The sequence below is a fragment of the Bison bison genome, unplaced genomic scaffold (assembly GCF_000754665.1).
Source record: "Bison bison bison isolate TAMUID 2011002044 unplaced genomic scaffold, Bison_UMD1.0 scf7180017864530, whole genome shotgun sequence".
NCBI classification, from domain to species: Eukaryota; Metazoa; Chordata; class Mammalia; order Artiodactyla; family Bovidae; genus Bison; species Bison bison.
In genome coordinates, this window is record NW_011495080.1 from 7,061,059 (window position 1) to 7,087,459 (window position 26,401).

General features: G+C 40.7%; 1 protein-coding gene across 2 annotated transcripts in view; it reads left to right on the forward strand.

Annotated features, from left to right (window-relative positions):
* Positions 1-3,697: 3,697 nt before the first annotated feature.
* Positions 3,698-26,401, forward strand: part of CEP41 (centrosomal protein 41kDa) — a 50,257-nt gene continuing 27,553 nt past the window's right edge. Inside the window, exons 1-2 of one of the 2 annotated variants that reach the window (XM_010831668.1) lie at positions 3,698-3,804; positions 19,537-19,600. In XM_010831668.1, coding sequence (XP_010829970.1) covers positions 3,772-3,804; positions 19,537-19,600 — 97 coding nt within the window. In that variant the 5' untranslated portion in view covers positions 3,698-3,771. The remainder of the gene's footprint in view (positions 3,805-19,536; positions 19,601-26,401) is intronic. The other variant, XM_010831669.1, reaches the window with a different exon arrangement.

Here is a 26,401-nt window from a genome sequence, read left to right on the forward strand (position 1 = left end):
GCGGATGGGCGTGGGGGCGGCCAATGGATGGATGGTTCACTGCCTCAGGGATAGTTTCATTTCTGGGGGCTCAGGGAAGGAACCCAGGACTGGACTGGATTGGAAAGAATTAGTTCCTTAACATCTGGAAGTGCACATCATTTAGGGAATGAAGGTAAATGAAGCCAAGGAAGGGAGCCAAGGCCCAGATCCCAGAAACATTGTCATGAGACAGGTCTGAGGGGAGGATGCTGGGCTCTGAGCAGGAAACTGGGCTGAGAGCTGGAGATGGAGAGCTAATGGCATGAGACTGAAGGAGAGGATGGATTTGGCATAAAGGGGTCCAGAACGTTTTAGCTCAGAGAGGGCCAGTCTGCTTGGTACGCAAATACCCATCTAGTTGTTGGGGAGAGGAGGCTGGGTGGAGGGGACTGACCAAGCACAGGAGTGCCTAAGACAGTAAGTAGCCCTAAACCAGCAACACTTACCTACCTGGGGCTCACATCGACTCTGTAGAGACCGAAAGCTTTTTGGAACATATACAGGGTTAAAAAGAAGACATCCAACAAATGGAAGTTCACAAGAGCACTTCTAACTTCATGAAAAATAAGTTAATCAGTGAAAGTAGGAACTTTTAAAGAAAAGAATCAGAACTTCTTCTCTTACAAACAAAGCTTGAACCTCTTAGCAATCATGACTCTGATTGCAAGGATCTTACTCAAGTGCCTAGAGAGTCTTTTACTGCCAAGAACGGGAGAGCTATAGCTCTTCAGAGAGCAGAATTGCGTAGAATTCAGTTCAGCTCTAAATTGGCCCAGACAAAGACCAGAGACAATTTTCAGGCCGAAGTCAGAATTAAGTTTTTTGCTTCTTATGGAGAGAATGGTTTTTATTAAGATATAAAATTAATTCACAGTCCCTGAAGCAGATTTGCAAAATGCACAAAGTGTAAAGAATAAAATAAATAACTGTATTCCATAATCTAGAGATGGTTTACATTTTAAATATTTTTTGCTCAGATTTTTTTGTATATGTGAATACCTATGTTTTTCTCCACACAAATCAGGAGTCTATTAACTAAAAAATTGTTTCCAGCTCTTTCCATTTCCTCTGTCAGGAACAGTTAGTTCTCCATTGCCTTCATTATTCCCTGAAACATATTTTTTAATGGTTCCATAATATTACTCATTATGGATATGCCATTATTTATTTTAATCATTTTTAAACTAATGATCAATTAGGTTGTTTCAGTTTTTCATCATTTAAAATAGATTCCAGTGAACATTTGTGGGTGTAATGTTTGTGCAGCTCTCTGATTATTTCCTCAGGAAGAATTCTCAGCATATTAAAATTAGAGGGCTTTTTTGATACCCACTCTTGAATTACTTTTCACTTCTTTGTATTCACACTCACAATGTACGAGCACGCTTGTCTCACAAATTGTTAGCCAACACTTAGCATTTATCATTAAAAGAAGAGAAAACAAAACTTTTTCTATTTGTTAGTCAAAAAACGAGATCTAATTGTTTTATTTTTTATTTCTTTCCCTACTAGTTGGATATTTCTTCACAGTTTATCAAATGCTTTTCTTCTATGAATTACTATGTTGTGTGATTTACCTACTTTTCATATTGCAGATAGCACCTTGCTTTAATTTTGAAGCAGTTTTGCTATAGCAGGACCCAAAAGAAATCCTAAAGAGAAACTCATGATGTTAAAAACTTTTGATTTATAGCTTTAACCTTTCCAAAAATTCCACTGAGGCAAAATGGAAGGAAATATTAATAGGAGGCTCTTTTAGTCTCTCAAGGTGTGGCCCTTGGACCCTGTGCATCAGACTCAGGGGTGGGAGTGGGGGAAGACACATTTAAATTACAGATTCCTACATTTCTACCCCAGACACAAAGAGTCAGCATCTCTGACAATTGGACCTGAGAAGCCACATTTCTGTAATATCTCTGATTGCTTTATATGCAGCCCGAATTTGACAACCACGACTGCTGAGGCAAAGAAACCTGATATTCCCATTCCCTCTGCAACACAGGGGAGCCAACCATACAGAGAAGTGAGTCCAAACACTGATAAATGGAAGTTGAGCTTCCAACTTGGATGAGCTACTGGGTCTTGTACTTTCTGTTCTTTTGATTTCTTGACATCCGTTGTACTTTAACTTGATTAATGCATTATCACTATTATCCATTCAGTCTCCAAGGTATAAAAATGATAACCATCCTTGATTCCTTCCTATCTCTTGCACTCCTTACCTCTTCTCATGTCTTTAAATCTCTTTTCCTCTTTCTCACAACCCCGTAGTTTAGTCCCTTATTATTTCCCTCTCTGCTTTCCCTTCTCCTGTTTATTCTACCCATAATGTCTATCACCACACCACCCCCACTGCACCAGGTAAACATCTAAGTTGTAATGTGTCCAGAAGCCTCTGCTTGCTATGCAAAAGCTTCTAAATATACTCCCACCTCCAATGGAGTCTCTAAACTCTTCCTTATTTTAGTGGAGGGGAGAAAAACTGGTAATTGCAAATAGTGGAAGGATTTGAGATAACAAGGAAGTTAAAACTCAGGAGGCATGAACGTGCAAGAAGACAGCTGTGGCCAGTTTAAGATCCTGGAGATCAAGCAGCTCTGAGTGACAATACGACTCAAGATTTGACTGGAAGGGTGGGTTGCTAAGGAGTCTGAAAGGACAAGGGCATGTCACACCATGTTGTTGAATGGGTCATCTGCCCAGACCCTGAAACAGCTCAGATGTATGCTATTATTCACAAGCAGAGAGCTAGCCAGTATGAACAGTTCAGGGTAACCTTTCTCCATTCCTGGAAAAACAACTTAAAGCAAAGGACAAAGGGTTACTGTGTTTGTTCCCCCCGTGTAAAAGGAAATAATAATTTTGATGGATTTGGTGGGACATTTTGGAGCCAAGTCAAACTGTGTGTGTGATTGTTTTGTAAAGGTGCTAGGACTTAATTTTCAGATCTGGAATAAGAACAGGTGGTGGCTGATGGCAGGAGTCACAATGGTTTCCATGACAACGGGACTGGGTCTTAGTCATCCTCCCATCCTCCACAAAACCTTCTGCAGCTTTTCTCATAAGGTGCTTATTAAATATTTGTTAAATGAATGAAGACTCACAGAATGATGTGTGTGCTTTGCAATTAAGGCTGCCGTTCTGTTGCTAGTTAAAAGCTTTTAAAGCAACAATAATGCCTGTATTTCCACATGATATTTTGCACAATTTGCATATTAACTTAACCTGAAAATAAACTACAGATTCTCATCCCTGCCGAACAACCATGTCCCATAACTATCCTTTATTGTGGAAGAAGTATCCAGATGTTTGGCTAAAAGAGCCCTAAAGGGGGGCGGCCCTGCGCGGTGTTTGTGCTTCCACCTTAGCTAGAAACACTTGCTTTTTCCACGCTTTCGAGCCCCTCCCCCCTCGACTCTCCGCAGCCGCCCACGCGCTGTCTGCAGCTTCCCCTCCCCCCGCGTCCCTCATCCCGCGCGGAGGCTGGAGTCTGCAGGCCCAGGCGAGAGCACAAAGAGCCTCGCCAGCCGGCGTCCCGCGTTGCCCTTGGCAACCATTGAGCAGCGTCTCTCTCTCCCTTGACCCTGCAATGAGAGAGTAAACAGGGCATCCATTGGCTGGCAGGGGAAAGCAGGCCAATCGGAGAAGAGGTTGTAGGGAGGCGGCTGAGCGGGGGTTGTGGGGGTAGGAAGCTAGGGTTAGAGGCTACCGGTGAGGCTAGAACCCCGGGCGTGGTCGGTTGGAGCAAATATGTCTGTCCGGAGGCACATTGGGAATCCTGAGGTGAGGGCCAGGTCCGGATCGGAGAATCGGAGGGGGCGGGCGCACCGGAAAAGGCTCCACGTGGGCGGGGAAGAGTAGCCAGCGACTTCCGCCGTCCGGAAGGCGGGAAGCGGCGGTGTGAGGAGGGGTCTGGAGGGGGAGGGAGGTGGGGCGGGTCTGGGGGGAATGAAATGCCTGACCCTTATCCTGCGGCCCACAGGCCACCATCCCGCACAGGCTCGTTGTGTTTGTCGCCAAAAGAAGCGAAGTGCATGAAGACACAATCTTTTCCCTCAGAGGGCTTACAGTCTAAGAATGGCAGCTAAAAAAATAAGTAACATCAGGATGAAGCCCAAAACACTAAAGGAACCAAATCAAAGGAACCATCATTTCTGATTATGGGGATACAGAAAGAGCAGGAATAAGTAGACTAAGCTAATTGGAAAGGACGCAAAATATGACATAAATTTTACCTCCTCCTCGATTAAGACCTTTTACTTACTTGGCAGTTTCACACTCAGTTGCCCTCTGCATATGGGGTCATTTCACGGCAACAAATGTTTACTGGATTCCTACTGTGCAGGGGGTGCTAGAAATACAAAGAGAATCAGACAAGGCCTGTTTATTAAGTCTAGTGAGGAAGACTTATAAACAATTTGAGTTCAATGTGTTTGGAGAATAGATGTTAGGAGAGCAGAGAAGAAAGCTAGGGCTCACCTGAGGGAATGAGAGAAGTAGCCTGGAGATGATCCGAAGTCTCAAATTACTAGGCAGATGAAGAAACATCCCAGGCAGAGAGGACCGCCGGAGCCAAGTTAAGGAGATGTGAAACGCTCAGGTAGACAGCACCTCGTAGAGAGGCAGGGCCTCTGTGCCTTGCCAGTGTAACAAACTGGAGTTGCAGCTTGTTTGATCTCATGATGGATGTCTATGAGTTTTGTTGAGAAAGTTGCACCTTTGTTGAGAAAGGTTGAATTTAGGCTCTGCAGGGGAGTGCCATGATCCATTGTAATGTCTACCATGGATGTAGGGGAGGTTGGTGTGAAGAGTAACACTTTGACCAAGGCCTGCTGACTGCTGGTCAGAATTTGAGAAGCTTTGGGGTTTTAAGCAGCCCAGTGCCATGATCAGTTGTGTGTTTTAGGTGGTAGTTGTAATCACACTGCAGACAATGGATTTGAGGGGGCTAGGACTGGGGCTAGGGAGATTGGGGTTAGGTGGTTGTTATGATACAGAGCTCAAGTAAGGCTGTGGAACTAGGGTCAGAGAGAAATACTTAGGGGATAAAATAATCTTGACTTAATGATTAACTCTGAGAAATGAGAATGTGATGGATGACTTTGAGCTTGGGCTACTCATTAGTGCTGATGCCATTAATGAGATCAGAAATATGGGAGAAAGAGGATGAATAGTCTTACGAGTGTAGGGGTAGAGGAACAGGGATGCCCTCTATGGTTGCGTATTTGTGTCCTGGATAAAGATGTTCAGCTTACTCTCTTGTTTTCATGGAGCACAACTGCCAGTTGTTTTCTTAAGAAAGATTGCATAAGAAATAAATATTTTAAATTTATGTCTACAACATTAGGCATATCTAAAAATTTTATTTTACCTTCATGTTTATTTGCCTGAGAGCTTAGTTAGGTATGGAATTCTTGGTTAGAAATCATCAGTCTATTGGAAACATTGCATTGTTGTCTAATAAGCATTCACTTTTTGTTGTGGAGACGTTCAAAACCATTCTGTTCCTTTGTATGCCACTTGAGTGTTCCTTTCTGGAAGCTCATAGAATCTTCTCTTTGTGACCAGCGTTATGATGTTTCACAAAGATATTTCTTGATAGTGTTTGTTCTCACTTTTTTGGGGGAGAGACACCAGAAACTCATGTCTTTCTATTCTGTAAACATTTTTAAAAATTGTTGACTCACGTCCTCCATTTTCTCCATCCTCTCTTGAATTCATTATTCTGATATTGCTTCTATATGACTGGTTCCCTAATTTTCTTAAATGTTATCTCCTATTTTCTACAGCTTTGTTTTCTTGTTCTCTTTGGAAGATGTAACTTTATCCTCCAGTCTTTCTATTGAGTTTTTAATTTCTGCCATCATGTTGTTAATTCTTAAGAACTCTGATTTGAGCTCTAATGTCCTTTTAAAAAAACCTTTATTTTTAAATAAATTCACAGGAAGTTTCCAAAATAGTACAAAGTGACCTCATGTACTCTATACCCAGTTTCCCTCAATGATTATATTTTATGTAAATATAGTACAATATGAAAAGCAGAAATTTGACATTTGTACAATATGTGTGTAGTTTGGAGCTATTTTATCACATGTGTAGATTTAATATAATCAAGATTTGCATGAGTGTTGATTTACAATCAAGGTAGAGAACTATTCCATCGCCACAAATCTCTCCCTCAAGCTACTCATTGCTAGTCACACCCACTTTCCTCCTCACCATCCTAACCCCTGGCAACCATTAATGTGGCCTCTTATTTCTGTAATTTTGAAAATGTTACGTAAATGGAAATCGTACAGTTTGTGACCTTTTAAGACTCGCTTTTTTCACTCAAAATAGTACTATTAAGACACATTCATGTTGTTGCCTGTAGCAATAGTTCATTCGTTTTTATTGCTGATTAGTATTCTGTGGATGTATACCAGTTTGTTTAACCATTAAACTATTGTAGGATATTTTGGTTGTTTTCTGTTTGGGCAACAAACAGAACAGAGATATGAACTTTGGGGTACAGTTCTTTGTGTGGATGTTACTTTTCATTTCTCTGGGATAGATGCTCAAGAGTGCAGTTGCTGTGTGGTATGGTAAGCTTATATTTAGGTGTGTTTCTTTTTAAAATATTTATATGGCTGTGCAAGGTCTTCGTTGCGGCATGTGGAATGCAGGATCTTTTAGTTTCAGCATTCAAACTCCTAGTTGCAGTATGTGGAATCTAGTTTCCTGACCAAGGATTAAACCCTGCATTGGGAGCACAGTCTTAGCCACTGAAGCACCGGAAAGTCCCATCTGTTAAGTTTTTTAAGAAACTGCCAAACCAGTTTTCCAGAGCGGGTGTAGCATTTTGCATTCCCAGCCCTAGTGTTTGAGAAATCCAGTGTTTTTACATTCTTGGCAACATTGAGTATTAGAAGCATTTTTTATTTTAGTTGTTTTAATAGGTGTGTAGTGATGACTTCCCTGGTGGCTTAGACAGTAAGGCGTCTGCCTACAATGCAGGAGACCCGGCTTCAATCCCTGGGTCGGGAAGATCTCCTGGAGAAGGAAATGGCAACCGACTCCAATATTATTGCCTGGAAAATCCATTGGACGGAGGAACCTGGTAGGCTACAGTCCATGGGGTCGCAAAGAGTCGGACAGGTCTTAATTTGCATTTTCCTAACTGATACTGGGGCTTCCCAGATGGCTGAGTGGTAAAGAAGTCACCTGCCAATGCAGGAGATGCAGGTTTAATCCCTGGGTAAGGAAGATACCCTGAAGTAGGAATTGGCAACCCTCTCCAGTTTTCTTGCCTGGGAAATCCCATGGACAGAGGAGCCTGGCGGGCTATAGTCCATAGGGTCGGAAAAAGTTGGACACAACTTAGCAACTAAACAACAGTATCTGCACAGAGTTGTGCAGTCATCACAGAAACCAATTTCAGAGCATTTTCATCACCCCCAAAATAAATTTTGTAACCTCTAGCTGCTGCTGCTGCTGCTAAGTCACTTCAGTACGACCCCATAGACAGCAGCCCACCAGGCTCCCCCGTCCCTGGGATTCTCCAGGCAAGAACACTGGAGTGGGTTGCCATTTCCTTCTCCAATGCATGAAAGTGAAAAGGGAAAGTGAAGTCTCTCAGTCGTGTCCGGCTCTTGGTGACCCCATGGACTGCAGCCTACCAGGCTCCTCCGTCCATGGGATTTTCCAGGCAAGAGTACTGGAGTGGGGTGCCATTGCCTTCTTCGTACCTCTAGCTATCACTCCTTAATCCTCTCCTGTCTGTTTCTGTCTCTGTGGATTTGCCTGTTCTCTACGTTTCATGTAAATTGAATTATGCAAAATGTCTTATGTGACTAGCATCTTTCATAATGTTTTAAAAGCTCATGCATGTTGTATTATGCTTTGATATTTAATTTCTTTTTATTACTAAGTAATATTCCTTTGCATGGATATGCCACATTTTTTTTCATGCATTCTTTTATTGATGGACACTTTCGTTGTTTCCATTTTTGGACTATTATGAATGATGCTACTATGTGTATTCGTACAGGCGTATTTTGTTTTATTGCATTTAGCAGATACTGCATTTTCAGAAATTGAAGGTTTGTGCAATTCTGTATCAAGCAAGTCTTTTGGCATCATTTTCCCAACAGCGTTTGCTCACTTCATGTCTCCGTGTCACATTTTGGTAATTATCACAATTATTTCAAACTGTTTATTAATGTTTGTTATGATGTTCTGTGATCTTTGAGTTACTACTACAACTTGCTTAAAGCTCAGATGATGGTTAGCATATTTTAGCAAAAAAGTATTTTTTAATTAACATATATACATTTTTTAAGACAATTCTTTTGTACACTTAATGTTGTTCAGCTGTGTCCGACTCTTTGCAGCCCCATGGACTGTAGCCCTCCAGGCTCCTCTCTCCATGGAATTCTACAGGCAAGAATACTGGAGTGGGTAGCCATTCTCTTTTCCAGGAGATCTTCCCAACCCAGGGATTGAACCCGGTTTTCCTCTATTGCAGACAGATTCTTTACCATCTGAGCTACCAGGGAAGCCTGAGAGTAGAAGCCTAGTTGAGTTGCTGGAGAAATTAAAGTTAGGGGCTAAATTTCAACATGAGTATGCACCAGTCACTTAATATCCCTATTTTCAGTAATGATAGCCTTTCCCTATGTCTGGAAACCATCCCGCCCCAAGTCCAAAAACCCTTTTCAAGAAATAACTCTATGGATAGCTGCTGTGGTGAGGGAAGGGCAGTCACCCAGTGGCACAGAATGAAAAGGTTTTGAAGATCCACTAGCTTCTTATTCAAATTTCAACCAATTTTGCTTATTTCAGCCCTTTTACTTCTGGAGGTGCCTGGAGCTATCAATTTCTGGGCCTTTTAAGAACTTTTCTTGGCTTTCCCTTCAATTTTCTTGAGTATATCAAGTAATTTTCACTTGTTGATGGGCTTCCTAGACTTCTAAAAACACATGTTATCATTTCTCCTACACTCGCTCTCTCTTTGGGGGGCTTTATGTCCTTAAAATAATATCCTTTTAATGAGGTTTTTACTGAGGTTTTGGAAGGAAGTGCATTTGTTTAATATGCTATCTTCACCCAGTAGGTCATGATCTGTAATTATTTTATTTGCTTGTCTATTTCTGGCACATCTACAAGAAATGATAGGGATCTTGTCTGTACTGTGCCACTGCCTGGCACACAATTGTTCTTTAAATATTTGTTAAGTGAGTAAATGAATATATCTCAGCTGGGAGAAGTCAAGGCTGCTGCTGCTGCTGCTGCTGCTGCTGCTAAGTCACTTCAGTTGTGTCCAACTCTGTGCGACCCCATAGATGGCAACCCACTAGGCTCCTCTGTCCCTGGGATTCTCCAGGCAAGAATACTGGAGTGGGTTACCATTTCCGTCTCCAGTGCATGAATATGAAAAGTGAAAGTGAAGTCACTCAGTCGTGTCTGACTCTTAGCGACCCCATGGACTGCAGCCTACCAGGCTCCTCCGTCCATGGGATTTTCCAGGCAAGAGTACTGGAGTGGGGTGCCATTGCCTTCTCCAAGAAGTCAAGGCTAGAGTTCACTATTTGGAAATTAGAAGCATGTAAATAGAATTAAGGCTAAATGGCCCACAGAGAACTTACAGATTAAGAAGATGGAATCCTAGGGAAGACAGTGTTTAAATGGCTAAGAGAAGGATCCATGAGTCATTGGAGAATCAGGAGAGAGCCATTATTGAAGTCAAGTGAAAACTGAAGAAGATGGGACTATATAACACTGTGCAGAAAGGTCATATGAGTTAGAGGCTGAAAAGTAGCTTATATTTAGCAGTAGGGGATCTCTGACATTGGCTAGCTCCTCCAGGAACCATAGTAGAATGATGCGGACAGTGGCCACGTTGCAACGGATGGAAGAGTAAGATGCAGTTACTTAGTGTAGGGGTCCCCCCCACCAACAAGGAGCATAGCTAGAGGGACTTCCCTGGCAGGCCAGTGGTTAAGATTCTGCACTTCAACTGCAAGGTTCATTCCTGCATTCTGCACAGGTTCAATCCCTGGTCAGGGAATTAAGATCCCACATGCTGCATGGCACAGCCAAAAAATATAAATAAAACAAGGAAGTTAGCTAGAAAGTAAAAAGGGTGAGATGGCGTTCCAATTATCTGTTGGTTTGTCATGAGTTTTCTCAGTATTTAGTGGCTTAGAACAACAACAAACTGAAGAAGGTAGGATCATGACCTACTGGGTGAAGACAGTGTATTGAACAAATGCACTCCCTTCCAAAACCTCAGTAAAAACCTCATTAAAAGGATACTATTGTAAGGACATAAAGCCCCCAGAAGAGAGAGAGTGTGTAGGAGATGTAATAACTTGACATTATTATTGGTCAAGTTCTAGAGGTTGACTAGGTTCAACTTGGCAATTACTTGGGCTCTCTCATGTGGTTTTGCAGACAGACAGAAACTGGGTCTAAAGTTATCCTGAAGGCTTTTTTCACATCAGATTGCTGATATAGTCTGTTGCTGGGACCTCAGCTGGTGCTGTCAGCCATGCCACCTACATACGACCTTTTCCATGTGACTTGGCCTTCCCTGTGGTGTGAGCTGGGTCCCAAGAACAAGTGTCTCAGAAGAACCAGGTGAAAGCTGTGTTGTCTTTTATGATCCAGCTCAGAAGTCCTGTGGCATCACCTCCATCAGTCACATGCCCACCCAAATTCAAGGGGAAAGAACATAGGTCCCCACCCCTCATTGGGAGGAGTGTCAACATCACAGCGTAAGTCGGCTGGGAAATCCTGTTGTGGCCATCTTGAAAAATACAGTCTACCACAGGTGGTAGCTGCTGGCAGAGTAAGGGCTGCTGCACATGCAACGTGGGTCCAGGCTGGTGTTTAAGATCAGCAGAATTGGACCAGATTAAAACTCCGATTAAAAAAAAAAATCTCTTTTAAAATTGATACCTAGTGCCTTCATTTTATTGATTTTCTCTTTATGCAAATGAGATAAGTAGAGAAATTCTGAACAAAATATGTAATGGAATTTTTTTTAAGTCCTTAATTGTAAATCATACATTGTCATTTTAATGTGAACAACCTTGTGAATTTCATTTGAAAAGAAGTGGGAAGTCAGAAAAGCTTATTCGTTTTTGAGTGACCTGTGATTCAGACAATCTCCCTCATTTTTTTTAGCGATTTTCCTGCAGAAAAACCCCACTGTTGACATCTCATTCTTTTCCCTTCTTCCCCAACATCCATGTATTCACAAATACATGGTCTTACCTTGCATGTAATAGTGATCTGCCAAAATACTCCTTTGATTGTCTGGCTCATATTTCAGTGTTTCTGGTATCTTCCATCATCTCCAGGGCTAGTCCAGACCCTCAGACCTTGCTATTATAAATTCAGGGGTTTCCACCTGGTGCTTCTGTATCCATGTCCAACCTTACGGCATAGGATTCTATATACCTGTGATTCTTAACCATTTGGTGATAGACCCCTTTGAAAATTTGGTGAAAATCAAGGACGCTTCCCCTAGAAAAATGCACATACACTCGAAGTTTTTACATACAGATTCATGGGACTCATGGACCTCCTAAGTTCCATCCATGGACCCCATATTCAGAACCGCTGCCTGAATGAGGCGGGGCAGTAGAGTAAGATTTCAAGTTCTAGAGCCAGACTGTCCAGTTTAATTCCAGGTTCTATCACTCTTACCAGCTAACCTCAGAAAGTCACTTCACCTCTTTATTCCCATTTCCTAATATGTAGAATGAGGCTAACACTAGTATCTACTTTATTGGTGGTTGTGAGGATTAAAGGAGAGAATGGGGAGAAATGCTTAGCTGAGTGCCTGACAACACAGTTAAGTGCTCAGTAAATGTTAGCAGCAATTACCTTTATTATCGTTGGGTCTTCTCCAGCAAATAGAACAGTTTGCTGTTCTTTCAACATGCTTTTGGGGCTTCCCAGGTGGTGCTAGTGGTAAAGAACCCACCTGCCAATGCAGGAAACATAAGAGACTCGGGTTCGATCCCTGTGTTGGGAAGATCCCCTGGAGGAGGGTATTGCAACCCACTCCAGTATTCTTGCCTGGAGAATCCCATAGACAGAGGTGCCTGGCGTGCTGCAGTCCATAGGGTAGCAAAGAATCAGACACGACTGAAGTGACTTAGCACTCATGCAAACATGCTTTTAAAAGTGTCCTTGCTATTATAATTTCTTCCACTTAGAATACTTTTTCCATCCGTTTTCCCCATTTTGTTATCCACAGAAGTTCAACCCTTGAAACACAGCTCCAGTGCCATTTCTTCCATTCAGTCTCCTGTATCACCCCCAGTGTGAGAGCTCTCTCTGTTCCAGGTTCCTCCAGCCCTTGATGTCAGTGCTGCCCACAGGGCACTAGCACTCACACTGCATGTGGCTCAGGTCTCAGGACCACCTCCATGCATCTGGCAGTACTTAACTCCTCTCACGCTGGCACAAGGCCCTGTACCAGGTACAGAGGTAGAGCCTCTGTCCCAGTGCAGGCAGTGAGGGGTGTAAACGGTACAAAGTGCTGTGACAGTCTAGGCAGGGAAGAGATTTCTATCTGGCTGCACTCCCCAGAGGAGGAATCTTCCTGGAAGATGTGCTTGTGCTGGGTCTTGAAAGCTGACTAGAAGTTAAACCAGATAGCTGACTACCTGCTATCTAGGCAGGTAGATGGGGAGGGTATTTTCTTTCGACCCTCCCTAGAGATGTAAGCCCTCAAAGGGCCTCTGACACTTTTGGTTGCTTTCAAAGAGCCTGTACTAATACCACAAACATGAACTTTCTCAACTTTCTCCCTCCTCCCTCCCGTTGAACCTTCATCATGACCACCTATCTTATTTCATTATTTATTGGCTGCACCACAGGGCCTGTGGGATCCTTTTTCCCCCAACCAGGGATCAAACCCACCCCCCTGCATTGAAAGCACGCAGTCTCAACCACTGGACCACCAGGCAAGTCCCCTTATTTCATTATCTTAAATATATTTCCAAAGCTGCACGTTCCGCCTGGGCTCTGGGCCTCATCTTCTCCTACTCCCTCGTTTTCATAACTTCTCGCCTCATTTTCAGCCTTTTATTCAGCCCATTTGTTTATAAACATCCTCGAACCTCTCCTTCCTTCAGACAACAAAAACTACTCCTTAGCGACTCTGAAGGAAAAAAAAAAAAAAAGACCCAACTGGCTACTATGCTCCCTTCTCATACACTTAACTTGCTTTTTCGCTTTTCTTGGTGTCAGTTTACCGTAACGGCACCCAGCAGGGTCATCAACCACTGTTGGTTCATTCAGTCCAAATGCACTTTTCTGTTTTCTCTTCCTTGACCTGCATTCTTGTTCACTTGTTCATATTTGATCTCCTGTTCTCTGACTTGACAGCATCAATCGCTGTTGACCATTCCCTTCTTCCTGAAACTCCTCTTTAATTCTCATGACCCACTTTCTTGTGGCCTCTTGCAAGTTTCACCCACAGTGCTTTTCTCCACCTGACCATAAACGTTGGGGATTTTTCCCCCTCAGCCTGTACATTCTCCAGTGGTGATTCTGTCATTCCCATGGCTTCCCCTGCTGCCTGCATGCTGACAACCCCCAAATCTTGTTTTTTCTAGTTCAGAAATCTCTCTTGGTCTGCAGACTCCCTAGATATCCAGCTTGCCACTTCCATTTTGGATAACCCACAGATACCTCATTTTCAAAATGCCCCAAACAGAATACATGATGTTTTCCAATATATGCTTCCTCCTTAAGTCCTTTTTTGGGGGAATGGTATCACTGTCCTTTGGGCTTGCCAGATGGCACAGTGGAAAAGAATCTGCCTGCCATTGCAGGAGATGCAAGAGACACAGGTTCAATCCCTGAGTCGGGAAGGTCCTTTCAGTTCAGTTCAGTCGCTCAGTCGTGTCCGACTCTTTGCAACCCCATGAACTGCAGCACACCAGGCCTCCCTGTCCATCACCAACTCCCGGAGTCTACCCAAACCATGTCCATCGAGTCGGTGATGCCATCCAACCATCTCATCCTCTGTCGTGCCCTTCTCCTCCTGTCCCCAATCCCTCCTAGCATCAGGGTCTTTTCAAATGAGGCAGCTCTTCACATCAGGTGGCCAAAGTATTGGAGTTTCAGCTTCAACATCAGTCCTTCCAATGAACACCCAGGACTGATCTCCTTTAGGGTGGACTGGTTGGATCACTTTGCAGTCCAAGACAACCCATTCCAGTATTCTTGCCTGGAAAATTCCATGGACAAAGGAGCCTGGTGGGCTACCATCCACGGGTCACGAGGAGTCGGACACGACTGAGCAGCTGAACGACAATGACAATCACTGCCCTTCCCCTGTTGTACTGGTCAGTTTTAAAGATTTTATATCTTAAAGACTTTTTAAAACTGCCTCTCACCTTTACTGCCACTTTCTTAGGACCACAGATTCTCTGAGCACAACCTCTTACCTGATCTTTGTACCTCCACTCTTGACTATGATCCTATTAGTTCTCCAGGGTGCTGCCAGAGTGATCTTCCTAAAATGGAAATAGGATCCCATCCCTTCTCCCTAAACCTTCCTCAGTTACTCCCATCAACACCAGGGTTCCTCAATTTAAGCACGATCGACATTTGGAGCCAGCTAATTCTTTCTGGGGGTTGGGGGTTCCTCCTGTCGTTGTAGGATATTTAACAGCATCCCTGGCCTCTAGTTACTAGATGCTGGTAACTTACCCACCACCCAGTCCAGACATTGACAAATATCCCTGTGAGTTGGAGGAGCAAAATGGCCCCTTTTGATGTACAGGATCCATAGTGATCTACAGAATAAACTCTAGGTTTCTCAGCATGAGTACGAGGCCCTTTGTGCTCTGCTCTCGCCCTCTCTAGCCCCACTTGGCCCCATACTGCCCATAGTCCCGCAGGTCTGACGGTTACCAGGAACCCTGCAGCTCCCACTACTAGTTCAGCTTGACTGACTTCCTCAGCCCTCAGGTTTCAGCTCAGAAGTCACTCCTCAGGAAGTAGTTCCAATCTTAGCACACACCCCCTGCTTCCCTCTGCTTGTTCATCATGCAGTGTGACATCTGCTCGCTTGTCTCACATCCTAGCATCAGAGAGAGCTGGATGGCAAGGACCGGGTTTTGTTACCTCTGTGTCCTCAGCATGGCAGTTTACTCCTAGTAGGCACCCAGTAAATGTCGACTGAATGAATGGTTGGTGCTCAATAAGCCTTTGTCGAATGAATGAATAGTCCTCCTTGAAACAGCTGCTTTTCTCAGCTCTTTCACTTTCCACCATTCCATCCTGTTTATGTAATTGAAAAAAAGAAGCTAGTTGGTCAGTAGGTCAAGAAACAGTCACCCTGAAAGCAAGGATTTTAAGGAAAAAAAGTCTGGCAGTTCCATAAACTGTGTTCTGCATATGCTAGAACACGAAAGTTTTATGTTATGGTTGGTACCAGAAAGTCAGGAACAAGGATTTGGACCAAAATGGGAAAATGGGCAAGAAACACTACATTTTTGTCCTGTAACATATGGATTTCTCATTAGTCTATGTAAGGGAAAACCGGGGGCGGGAAAGGCTCAGCCATTGCAGCTGTCCACACTCTCTCCCCCCATCATTCTGCTGCCACCACACCTGGTCCCCAGAGACACCCTCACTTCTTAGCTATGTTGGCTGAGGTATGGACAAATCCCCCTGGTTCAGCAGAAACTAGCCTGGAATCTTTCAAAATAAGCTTTGCTAGGAAACTAGTGGGAAAAACAAGAGTAAAAACAGGAAACAGTGTATAGAAACTATAAAAATACAGCGTGTGAAGGGAAGAAAGAAAGGGAAAGACAAAAAAGAAAACCCCTTAGCCTGCAATAACTAAATTCGAGTTTTAGCTTTCCTTGACTTAATTTAACAGGCACATATTTTCCCTGGGTTTTTGTTGTTGTTCGTTTTATTTTGTTTTGCCACAGTATCGTCTCCCTCTGGGGAACTCATCCTATAGTCCTCTTTTCAGTCTTTGAATATTTTCCGTCTCTCACTTAAGAATCTTCTCTGTCTTCATCTTAGACGTTAGAGTCACTTTTTCTTACCGACAGCGGGGTTGCTAATCAGATGGAGCTTTCCAACCTGTCTCAGGATAAAGAAGCTCGGGGGTTCCACCTCTGAGTACTCATGCCAAGTGTCCATGACAAAGGTTTTATTTGCCTGGGGTGAAATGAAAAACACAGACAATATCAATGAGTTTTTTAATAACACTGTAGAGCTGATCTTTTTATTCTAGGATTTTTTCTTTCTTTTTAATATTAAAATAGCGGATGGAAATTGTGAGGTTTTACTTTGTTTTTGTTTATGTCCTTGTCAAAATTAAATGTGGATAATTTTCTGTAGGTATCCCAATTTTAAAAAATTCTCCCTGGTTTACAAAATCAAAAACTCTGACTAATAGATATTCTGTAAGACATATATATATATATATATATATATACACACACCCTATTTTTTATGCTTTGTGAGTCATTTGAAAAAGCATTTTAACATGTGGATTTGTTTTTCAGTCCTCCCAACAGGGCATGCTGTAATTTAACTATGTTTTCAAGGGCAAATGATATAGGTTTTAAAATCTAATGTTCTCTTCTAAGAAACTAAATAGTAATATAGTAATATAATCCTCACAATAAAGGACAAAAACTGTATGGACCTAACAGAAGCAGAAGATATTAAGAAAAGGTGGCAAGAATACACAAAAGAACTATACAAAAAAGATCTTAATGATCCAGATAACCACAATGGTGTGATCACTCACCTAGAACCAGTCATCTTGGAGTGCAAAGTCAAGTGTGCCTTACTTAGGAAGCATCACTACAAACAAAGCTAGTGGAGGTGATAGAATTCCAACTGAGCTAAAAGATGATGCTGTGACAGTGCTGCATTCAATATGCCAGCAAATTTGAAAAACTCAGCAGTGGCCACAGGACTGGAAAAGGTCAGTTTTCATTCCAGTCCCAAAGAAGGGCAATGCCAAAGAATGTTCAAACTATCGCACAGTTGCACTCATCTCACATGCTAGCAAAGCAGTGCTCAAAATTCTCCAAGCTAGGCTTTAATAGTACATGAACCATGAACTTCAAGCTGGATTTAGAAAAGGCAGAGGAACCATAGATCAAATTGCCAACATCCATTGGATCCTTGAAAAAGCAAGAGAATACCAGAAAAACCTCTGCTTCATTGACTGTGCTAGAGCCACTGACTATGTGGATCACAACAAACTGTGGAAAATTCTTAAAGAGATGGGAATACCAGACTACCTGACCTGCCTCCTGTGAAACCTGTATACAGGTCAAGAAGCAACAGTTAGAACTGGATATGGAACAACAGACTGGTTCCAAATTGGGAAAAAAAGTACATCAAGGCTATATATTGTCACCCTGCTTATTTAATTTATATGCAGAGTACATCATGAGAAATATCAGGCTGGATGAAGCACAAGCTGGAATCAAGATTGCCGGGAGAAATATCAACAACCTCAGATATGGAGATGACACCACCCTTATGGCAGAAGGTGAAGAGGAACTAAAGAGCCTCTTGGTGAAAGTAAAAGAGGAGAGAGAAAAAGCTGGCTTAACAGTCAGCATTCAAAAAATGAAGACCATGGCGTCTGGTCTCATCACTTCATGGCAAATAGATGGGGAAACAATGGAAACAGTGGCAGACTTTATTTTGGGGGGGCTCCAAAATCAGTGCAGATGGTGTTTGCAGCCATGAAATTAAAAGACACTTGCTCCTTGGAAGAAAAGCTATGACCAACCTAGACAGTGTATTAAAAAGCAGAGACATTATTTTGCCAACAGAGGTTCATCCAGTCAAAGCTATGGTTTTCCCAGTAGTCATGTATGGATTTGAAAGTTGGACCATAAAGAAGGCCAAGCACTGAAGAGTTGATGCTTTTGAACTGTGGTGTTGGAGAAGACTCTTGAGAGTCCCTTGGACTGCAAGGAGATCAACCAAACCTAAAGGAAATCAATCCTGAATATTCACTGAATGGACGGATGCAGGAGCTGAAGCACCAATACTTTGGCCACCTGATTCAAAGAGCCGACTCATTAGAAAAGACCCTGATGCTGGGAAAGATTGAGGGCAGGAGGAGAAAGAGATGATAAGAGGACGAGATAGTTGGATGGCATCACCAACTCGATGGACATGAGTTTGAGCAAGCTCCAGGAGATGGTGAAGGATAGGGAAGCCTGGCGGGCTGCAGTCCATGGGGTCAGAAAGAATCGGACACAACTGAGTGACTGAACAGCAAACAACAAAATCCTCATTCTAGATATTTATTTATTGGTTGAATATCAGTAAATGTGCCCTCCATGTGCTAGGTCCTGGGTGAAAACAAATTTGAGTAAGTTATCATTCCTACCCTCAAGGAAATCCTAGGCTAGAAAAGAAGGTCAAGGTATAAACAATACTGCAGGGTTCAGTCCTCTAGGAGCCAGAGAGAAAGTAGCTAATTTCACCCTGGACACCTTTATAGAGGAAGTGAAGTTTTACACATGGACAGTTGACAATTTGCTAAGACTGGAAACCTGAGTGAACCTGGTACATTTGGAGAACATTTGGGCAACTTCAACCCAGGAACATGTGGGAGAGAACAGAAAATGAAGCTGGAGAGATATTACCCAGTTCTAATCTCAAATTCCACTGCTACCTGTCACTGAACATCTGCTTTTCATACTTGTAGGCCAGAAAAAAAGCCTGAGCAAGAAAATTGTATTTTGTAATGTCTTTATTCATTAGCCTTCCCTCTCTTAATGGCTTTTGAAAATGCCACTGAAATTTAATATGGGTAAATGCCTTGTACTTAGATTCAGATTTACTACCAAAGCACAGGACAGGGGAGACCTGACAGCTTTTTACTGACCATAAACTTTCCCTGAGCCCATGATACACCCCAGCTGCCGTGAGAGCAGATGCCATCACGATGACATCTGTGAAGCTTCAACTCAAGGGGAGTTGCAGGAAAGACCTGCCAAGCCGGGTCCTGACCTGGCAACATCTGGGCAGTGTGCTCAGGTCTGCGTGCCATTTTTTAGAGGTTGCATAGATAAAATCTAGAGGGCATCCAGAGAAGACAGCCTTCAAATCATCATCTGAAGGGGAAAACTAAAAAGGAGAAAAGAGCTGCCTTTAGATATTTTAATGGCTTGCTTGAGGCAGGGTGGAATGGTTCATTCTAGGTTGTATCAGTGGACTGGGTGGAAATTAGATCAATTTTGGCCCAATGTCGGAAATCATTTTCAAGAGCTTTTTTCCTAATTGCATAGTGCTATGAGATTATTTTGACAAAATATGGAAATGTTTTGACAGAACATGATAACCATCTTCACCTGTGGAGAAGCTGTAGTGAGGAGCCCAGTTGGACCTCTAGAGCTCCTTCCATCTTTAAATTCAATTAAATTTTAGAATTTGTTCTAATTGTTAAAGTACATTGTCCCTTTCCCAACAGTAACCCAATTATTTGTGAATTTTCTTATTTTTTAGTATCTGACCAGAAGGATACCACAAAACCCAAGGTATCAGCATGTCAAGTCAAGACTAGACACTGGTGAGTAAAGATTAACAAATTAAAACTTTAAAAAAATCTTAATAGCTGATTATTGACAAAAAGCAGTATGTCATGCCTGATAACAAATCATAGCTAAAAGTTTCTCACTGTCTTGTCTGATGTCTTTTTGAGTTCAGGACTTATGAAAGCTATTTTTCATTTTATCTTTAAAAACTCCACTCACATAATTGAGCTTACTATAAATTGCAAAACTGATTAAAAAAAAACAAACAAACATTGTTTAATAAGTTACAGGACTGAGGCTAATAAAAATATCAGGACGTCACCTCTATCTTGGAACACCTTTAAGTATATTAAGCAATTTAAGTATATTGCTTATACCTGGGAGTAATCGATTATACTTTGTGCATGTTCAATTCCCTATTTGCAGAGTGAAGCTACATGCAAAGTTCTGGGCTATGGGACATGTAAAGATGAGTGTGAACTGTTGATTATTGCAATCAAAGAGCTTAGATTCAAGTGGAGGCAGACAGACTTGAATGAGTAACTAAAATACCAGACAAAATTAAATTAGTGCTGCAATTCAGGTAAAATGAAATTTAAGAGTGCATTACTGCTTATTTCCATGCTGTTGACATTTTTCACTGTCAGGATGAAAACCACTCCCCAATCCCCTGGTGGATTTGCAGTCTTGTGAGATTTTGGTTGTTTGTTTAGTTTTTTTCAACCTCTTAAAGTCTGCTGTGGAAAATCCATCCTATTAAGATGGCTTTGCTAGTAGATTGGAGTACCACATGCCTTTAGCAATACTGAATTTTCTACCTATAACCTCAAGACAACTAAGAAAATAAATTGATATGTTGACTGTTCAAATCTCATTCATTTTCTTTCTCTTTCTCCTAGTCTTCTTCAAAATTATTTTCTTCTGTTATACATTTTTCCCCATATAAAATGGACTTAAATGTTTTAAATGAGCCTGTTTTGCAGATACTTTCTTGGGACCTTTTTTTCAAACATTTTTGTGCTGTTCAGATATCTGTCCTTGCAAATATCCTGTTTTATGGGAGGAGGTAAAAAATGTTATCTCTGTCTTTGAGGAAGAGGAAATCTTAGTCCAGAGATTACGTGATTTACTTAAAGTTCAATAAAGGAGACAGAACTAGGATTTGTGTGCAGGATAAAAAAGTCAACTTTGGAGACCTGGCCTGAGGTCCTGTGTCCTGTGTCTTTGGCTACGCTGTCCCAGTTATTTCCTCCAGCCTCATTTCTTCTACCACCAGTGCCCTCAGCTCCTGCGTCTCTACCTATCTCCCCATAATTGCAACTGTGATCCACCCTTCTGGAAAAAGTTATTCTGAGAAGGAAGTACTTTTATTAAAAATACATATTTTCTCTGAGGAGTACAGATAATGTTTTAAAGACTGATTAATGCTTTCTTTTGGAGCCTTCTCAAAATTAAAATTTGTAAGAGCTGAGGTGTTTTTCAGCTATATAGATTTGTTTATTACATCATTTTTTTTTTCCTCCTGGAAATTGAATTGTGTTTTATGAATGAAAACCCATTTCTTTCTCCTCAGTTCCTCAACTCATAACCAAAGTTTGACTCAATTATGATATCTGAAAATAATTCAGTTTTTTGGAAATTGAGATATTTGTATTTTCTTTTTACAATACAAAATAATTGCCTATATCCTTTTATATTCTGAGAATTTTTTAATCTAGTGTTTTTGTTAATTAAACTTGTTAGTGTCTATAGATAGTGTTAGTCACTAAGTTGTGTCCAACTCGTTGTGACCCCACGGACAGTAGCCCACCAGGCTCCTCTGTCCATTCTTGCCTGGAATTCTCCAGCAAGACTACTGGAGTGGGTTGCCCTTCCCTTCTCCAGGGGATCTTCCCAACCCAGGGGTCAAACCCAGGTCTCCTGCATTGCAGGCAGATTCTTTACCATCTGGGCTTTTGAGGTCACTGTAGATTCACATGGAATGGTAAGAAATAAAACAGAGATTCCGTGTACTTTACCTAGTTTCCTATAGTAACATCTTGCAAAACTATACTGCACTACCCCAACCGTGATACTGGCAGTGATAGATAAGAGTCTGGATATAGAACTTTTTTTCCATGACCACAAGGATACTTCATATCCACTTTCCACCCTCACCTGCTCCTTAACCCCTGGCTCCCACCAATCTATTCTTCACTTCTATAATTTTGTCATTTCACAACTTCTACATAGATGGAATCATACAGTATATAACTTTGACTGGATTTTTTCCTCAGGAAGTTCTCTGGAGATTTAACCAGGTTGTTGCATGTATTAGTAGTTCATCCCTTTTTATTCCTGAGTGGTGGCTCAGATGGTAAAGAGTCTCCCTGCAGTGCAGGAGACCCAGGTTCTATCCCTGGGTTGGGAAGATCCCCTGGAGAAGGAAATGGCAACCCACTCCCGTATTCTTGCCTGGAAAATCCCATGGATGGAGGAGCCTGGTAGGTTACAGTCCGTGGGGTCGCGAAGAGTCGGAAACGACTAAGCGACTTCACTTCTTAGGAATATTCCATAGTACGGATGCACCATGGGCTTCACAGGTGGCAGAGTGGTACAGAATCCTCCTGCCAATGCAGGAAATGCAAGAGACTTAGGTTCGATCTCCTGGAGTAGGAAATGACAACCCTCTCCAGTATTCTTGCCTGGGGAGTTCCATGAACAGAGGAGCCTGGTGGGCTACTATCCATGGAATTGCAGAGTCACAAGTTTAATCATTTTCCTATTGAAGGACATTTAAATTGTTTCCCCTTTTTAATTGTTACAAGTAAATGTGCTATAAACATTTGAATACAGATTTTTGTGTGAAAATAAGCCTTCATTTCTCCGGGATTAGTGCCCAGAAGTGCAGTTACTAGGTTGTTTGGCAGTTGCATTTGTAGTGTTTTAAGAAACTGCCAAACTGTTTTCCAGAGTGACTGGACCGTTTTACACTCCCATCAGCAGTGTGATCCAGTTTCTCCATATCCTTAGCATTTGGTGGTGTTGCCATTTTTAATTTTAGCCATTCTGATAGATGTGTAGTAGCCTATCATTGCACTTGTGTTTTGCATTTCTCTAATGACTTATGATGTTGAAGATCTCTTTGTGTGCTTTTTTGCCATCTATATATCTGTATTTCATCTTCACTGAAATGTTTGTCTTTTTTGCCTGTGTTCTAATTGAATTGCTTGCTTTTTAGTTGTTGAGTTTTGAGTGTTCTTTATATATCCTAGTTACTAGTCCTTTGTTGGATACATGGTTTGCAAATGGTTTCTGCCAGTCTGTAGCCTGTGTTTTTATCCTCCTACAGGGTCTTTCAAAGAGCAAAAGTTTTTAATCTGGGTAAAGTCCAGGATATTAGTATTTCCTTTTATGGATCTTGCTTTTGTTGTCAGGCCTAAGAATGCTTTGCCTAACCTAGATCCCAAAGATTTTCTATCATAATTTTTTTAAGTTATGTATTTTAGGTTTATATGTTTTTATTTGTTTATATTTATAAACAAATAAACATATTTGTTTATATGTAACAAAATGTTTCCATGATACATTTTGAGGTAATTTCTGTATAAGATGTACAACTTAGATTGAAATTAACTTTTGCTTGAAGATGTCCAATTTCTCTAGCACCATTTGTTTAAAAGGTTGCATTTCTTCCATTGAATTGTATGTTCACCTTTGTCGAAAACCAGTGGGCATATTTATGTAGATCTATTTCTGGTTTCTGTATTCTCTTCCATTGATTTTTTTAAAAAATTAATTAATTTATTTTACTTTACAATATTGTATTGGTTTTGCCATACAATGACTTGAATCCACCATGGGTGTACATGTGTTCCCCATCCTGAACCCTGCTCCCACCTCCCTCCCCATCCCATCCCTCTGGGTCATCCCAGTGCACCAGCTCCAAGCACCTGTATCATGCATCGAACCTGGACTGGCGATTCATTTCACATGTGATAATTTACATGTTTCAATGCCATTCTTCCATATCATCCTGCCCTCACCCTCTCTCACAGAGTCCAAAAGACTGTTCAGTACATCTGTGTCTCTTTTGCTGTCTCGCATACAGGGTTATTGTTACCATCTTTCTAAATTCCATATATATGCATTAATATACTGTATTGGTATTTTTCTTTCTGGCTTACTTCACTGTGTATAATAGGCTCCAGTTTCATCCACCTCATTAGAACTGATTCAAATGTATTCTTTTTAATGGCTGAGTAATATTCCATTGTGTATATGTACCACAACTTTCTTATCCATTCATCTGCTGATGGACATCTAGGTTGCTTCCATGTTCCATTGATTTATATGTCTATCCTTCTGCCAATACCACAGTCTTGATTATTGTAGCTGTATATAGTAAATTGGATATTGGTTAGATGGATTATTCCCACTTTATTTTTCTTTACAAAATTACTTTAGCTACTCTAATTCCTTTGGCTTTCCATGTAAACTGTAGAATAATCTTATTTACACTTTAAAAATACTGATATACATTTGATAGGAATTTCATTCAACCTGTCTTATCAATTTGGGGAAAATTGACATGTTCCTATGTTGAGTCTTACATTCCATTAATATGCTATTTCTGTCCATATACTTGACTTTTTGTTTCTTTCATCAGCATTGTACAGTTTTCAGCATATAAATCCTATACATGTTTTGTTGGATTTACAGATAAGTATTTCTCTTTTTCTGAGCAATTTTAAATGGTATTGTATTTTTAAACTTCAGTGTCCATGTTTTCATTGCTAGCATATAGAAATACAGCTTAATTTTGTGCATTTAACTGGTATCCAGAGATGTTGCTAAAAGTACTTATTAGGTAAGGGAGGAGTTTTTGGTAGATTTCTTGGGCTTTTCTATGTAGACAATCATGTCATCTAAAAAAAGAAAGTTTTATTTCTTCCTTTCCAGTCTACATGTGTTTATTTCCTTTTATGGCCTTATTGCACTGGTCAGAACTGGCAGAGCTATGTTAAATGAGTGATTGGAGCAAACATCCTTATCTTTACCCCAGACTTACAGGGAAATCATTGTCTTTCATTGTTCGCTGTATCAGGTTGAGGGAGTTTCCTCCTGTTCCTATTTTTCTGAGAGTTTTAATCCCGAATGACAATTGAATTCTATTGAATACTTTTTTACTACCTCAACTGATATAATCATACATATTTTTTCTTTATCTTGATAATACAATGGATTACTTTTATAGATTTTTAAATATTATACTAGTTTTGCATTCATCAAGTAAACCTCACTCAATCATGGTATAATAATTCTTATTATATATTACTGAATTCTATTTATTATTTCATTAAAGATTTTTGTGTCTCTATTCATGAGGGACATTGGTTTGTAGTTTTGGTTTGTTTTTTGGATTGTCTTTGTCTGGTTTTAGTATTGTTGTAATACTGGTCTCATAAAATGAGTTGGGAAGTATTCCCTCCTGTTTTTCTGGAAGAGATTGTATATTATTAGTGTCAATTCTTTCTTAAATATTTGGTAGAATTCTCCAATAAAACTGTTGTGCCTGGAGACTTCTTTTTTGAGAGTTTTTAAATTTTGAATGTAATGTTTTAATAGTTAAGGGGATATTCAAATTGTTTGTTTCATATTAGATGAGTTGTGGGTTTGTGTTTTTTGAGGAATTCATACATTTCATCCAAGTTTTCAAATTTATGTGCATAGAGTTGTTTGTAGCGTTTCCTTGTTATCCTTCTGATATCTGTAATGTCTGAAGTGAAGCCTCTCTTTCATTACTGACATTGGTAATTTGTGTCTTTTTTTCCTTCACTATAGATTTATCCATTTTATTGATCTTTTCAAAGAACCAGCTTCTGGTTTCATGAATTTTCTCTGTGTTTTCTGTTTTAAATGTTATTGGTTTTTCTCTTTATTATTTCCTTTCTTCTGCTTGCTTTGGGTTTATTTTGCTCTTGTTTCTAGATTCTTGAGATAGGCATTTAGATTATTGATTAAAGATTTTTCCTCTTTTTAATGCATATAGCTAGTAATACAAATTCTCTCAGCACTGATTAATAGCTATGTCTCAAAAATTTTTATATGTTGAATTTTCATTTTCATTCACTTCAGTGTATCTTTTTACCTCTCTTAAGACTTCTTTGATCCATGGGTTATTTAGAAGTATGTTATTTAGTTACAAGTATTTGGAGATTCTCCTGTTATCTTTCTGTTAATGACTTCCAGTTTGATACCACTGTTGTTAGAGAATGTACTCTGTATATATTATTTTTTTTAATGTATTGATGTTTATTTTATTGTCTAGGATGTGGTCCATCTTGGTATATGTTCCATGGGTACTTGAAAAGAGGCATAGTTTTGCTTAGTGAATTCTTTTTTTCATGATATTCTGAGATACCTTCTTTTATCTTTTCCTTTCTAATTAGAGAGCTTCCTTTAACCATTCTTTAGGATAGGTCTAAAAACCAAGAGAGTTCCAGAAAAACATCTATTTCTGCTTTATTGACTATGCCAAAGCCTTTGACTGTGTGGACAATAAACTGTGGAAAATTCTGAAAGACATGGGAATACCAGACCACCTGATCTGCCTCTTGAGAAATCTGTATGCAGGTCAGGAAGCAACAGTTAGAACTGGACATGGAACAACAGACTCGTTCCAAATAGGAAAAGGAGTACATCAAGGCTGTATATTGTCACCCTGTTTATTTAACTTATATGCAGAGTACATCATGAGAAACGCTGGACTGGAAGAAACACAAGGTGGAATCAAGATTGCCGGGAGAAATATCAATAACCTCAGATATGCAGATGACATCACCCTTATGGCAGAA